At 37.4% G+C, this 2500-nt stretch overlaps 1 protein-coding gene across 1 annotated transcript in view; it reads left to right on the forward strand.

The window, feature by feature from the left end:
- The window catches only part of LOC138859567 (golgin subfamily A member 6-like protein 22), a 30429-nt gene extending 29343 nt beyond the window's left edge, over positions 1-1086 (forward strand). The window contains exons 15-16 of the mRNA XM_070115165.1: positions 791-894; positions 981-1086. Coding sequence (XP_069971266.1) covers positions 791-894; positions 981-1086 — 210 coding nt within the window. The remainder of the gene's footprint in view (positions 1-790; positions 895-980) is intronic.
- The last annotated feature ends 1414 nt before the right edge of the window (positions 1087-2500 follow it).

Raw genomic sequence — 2500 nt, forward strand, 5'->3', positions numbered from 1 at the left:
TATATATATATATATATATATATATATGTATATATATATATATATATATATATATATATATATATATATATATATAAATATATATATATTCACATATGTATCTCTCTCTCTCTCTGTCTCTCTCTCTCTCTTTATTTATTTGTTTCTTTCTCTCTCTCTCTCTCTCTCTCTCTCTCTCTCTCTCTCTCTCTCTCTCTCTCTATATATATATATATATATATATATATATATATATATATATATATATATATATATATATATATTATGTATGTATATATATATATATATATATATATATATATATATATATTCATATATATACATATATATATACATATATATATATATATATATATGTATGTATATATATATATATACATAAGTATATATATATATATATATAAATATATATTCATATATATATATATATATATATATATATATATATATATATATATATATATATATATATATATATATATATATATATATATATATATTATATATATATAAATATATATATATATATAAACATATTGTTTTATGGAGTCAGTGAATTTAAAGAAATTTCATGATATTTTCATGAACAGATAAAACATGATTCTTATTACATAGCTACATTGGCATGTAATCAAATTCATAAAAAAAAAAAAAAAAAATTAACGATAATCTAGAGGGTTTATGAAATCTTAGGAATATGCTTTGCCGTTAACGAAATGATGTAGGGATAACCAAGGTTTGCATTTACTCAAAGTGGTATCTCTAGCATAGGCTCTACATCTCCCGGTAGACCCTCAACTGGACTAACACAACACTTGAAAGATGTACATTCCTCACTCAACGAGGATCTATACATATTAGCACTGGGCTTTTTAGGCTGGAGACGAATCCGATGTAAGTCTCTTATGGAGACGATCTGGCAAGCACTGCCTCATGAGAGCCCAGCATTGTCTGGACCTTGCGTCTGAATAGTTTTGCAGGATGGGTCTGAAGATTTCGGCAGCAAAATCCAAAGCTATGGCTCTCAAAACCAATGTCAAAAACACAAATCTCCCTGTCCAGGGCATGGATCTGGAATGGATTTAGGACTACCTATACCTTGGGCTATGGATAGGCCACACACACACTTTAGAAAAGGAGATCCAGTATCTGCTTGACCAAACCAAGGAAAGACTGTCTATCATGAAAGTAATGACTGGGAGACATGGAAGCGGGGTACAAAGTATTAAGAGCATCCTATGGACACGCAGTCCAGCCTATTATTGACTATGCTTCTGTCGCTCTCATTATTTCCAGCGCAAAAAGAAAAGAAAAAATGGAGACAGTCCAAAAACGAAACATCCAGAATCATTCTAGGTGCCCCCAGATGGACAAAGGTCCTCAACCTCTGCATGGAGGCTAACCTTCCATCCCTGCACACCCAGATCGTTCCAATGGCAGCATAGTTTTATTCCAAGGTCATACAGGCACCCTAGAATTCATATATGAGACAAAGAGTATCCAAATGCCTACAGCAAGATTACCAGCTGTTTCCCGACAACTGGCTCACACACACAGCCAGAGTGTTAATTCGCTTTTAGCTCAACTGCTCGCCAACGGCATGGACTCCCCCCTCCCTTACTATAGAAACCCCTTGCCGTGAACAAACACCTTGATCGAGTTCTCAGTCCCGAGCTTATCAAGGAGAAAACATCAATTTTCTATGAAGAGCCTATGACACAAATACAAAGGGTCATTGCACAAATAACTCCTCCAGGTAGTAGAACCTACTTCCAGGACGGATCCGTTGATCCCATAAACCACACTGTAGGCGCCGGCTTTGCAGCAAAGGATTCCACAACATCCATCAGGGTCACTGACAATGCCTCATCACTCCAAGCTGAAACAGTTACGATCATGGGAGCCCTGCCCCGTGTGTCCCTAAAAGGACACGTGGTCATATACACAGACTCCATATCAGCCACTGTCTACAGTACAGCATGCCCAATGACATCTACCCCCTGACCACTGGCTTTACCATAGCACAGGGGATCCTTGACCACGGTATAAGAATATTCATAAACTGGGTCCCAAGCCACATAGGCATCCAAAGGGATGAGCTTGCTGACAGAGTAGCCGAAATGGGTAGGGGTATGCCTCCAACTCCCATGATAGTCAACCCAAGCCAAAGAATACTGAGCCAAAGTTCTAAAGCTACAGTGCTTGCCATTCTCCGGCGGACACAGAGAAAATACCACAAAATTGCCCTCAGCCAGGAGGTACTCCGACACCTTAGGCTATGAACCACTGGCACTTCCTCCAAATATAAACAGAGTTAGCGGTCATACTGCACAGATAAAGACTAGGTTACCCATGTGCTTGGCAAATTAGTCATGGTGTGGTTCGACGGGAATGTAAGCATTGCTTACAGAATTGTAAACACAGGCAATTTCTGAGAGAGATCCCCAGCCAAAACTGCCGGGCTGGTAAAAAGGGTATGCTGCATGCTTATGCTATGGAA

Source organism: Penaeus vannamei, chromosome 37 (genome assembly GCF_042767895.1).
Source record: "Penaeus vannamei isolate JL-2024 chromosome 37, ASM4276789v1, whole genome shotgun sequence".
NCBI lineage: Eukaryota > Metazoa > Arthropoda > Malacostraca > Decapoda > Penaeidae > Penaeus > Penaeus vannamei.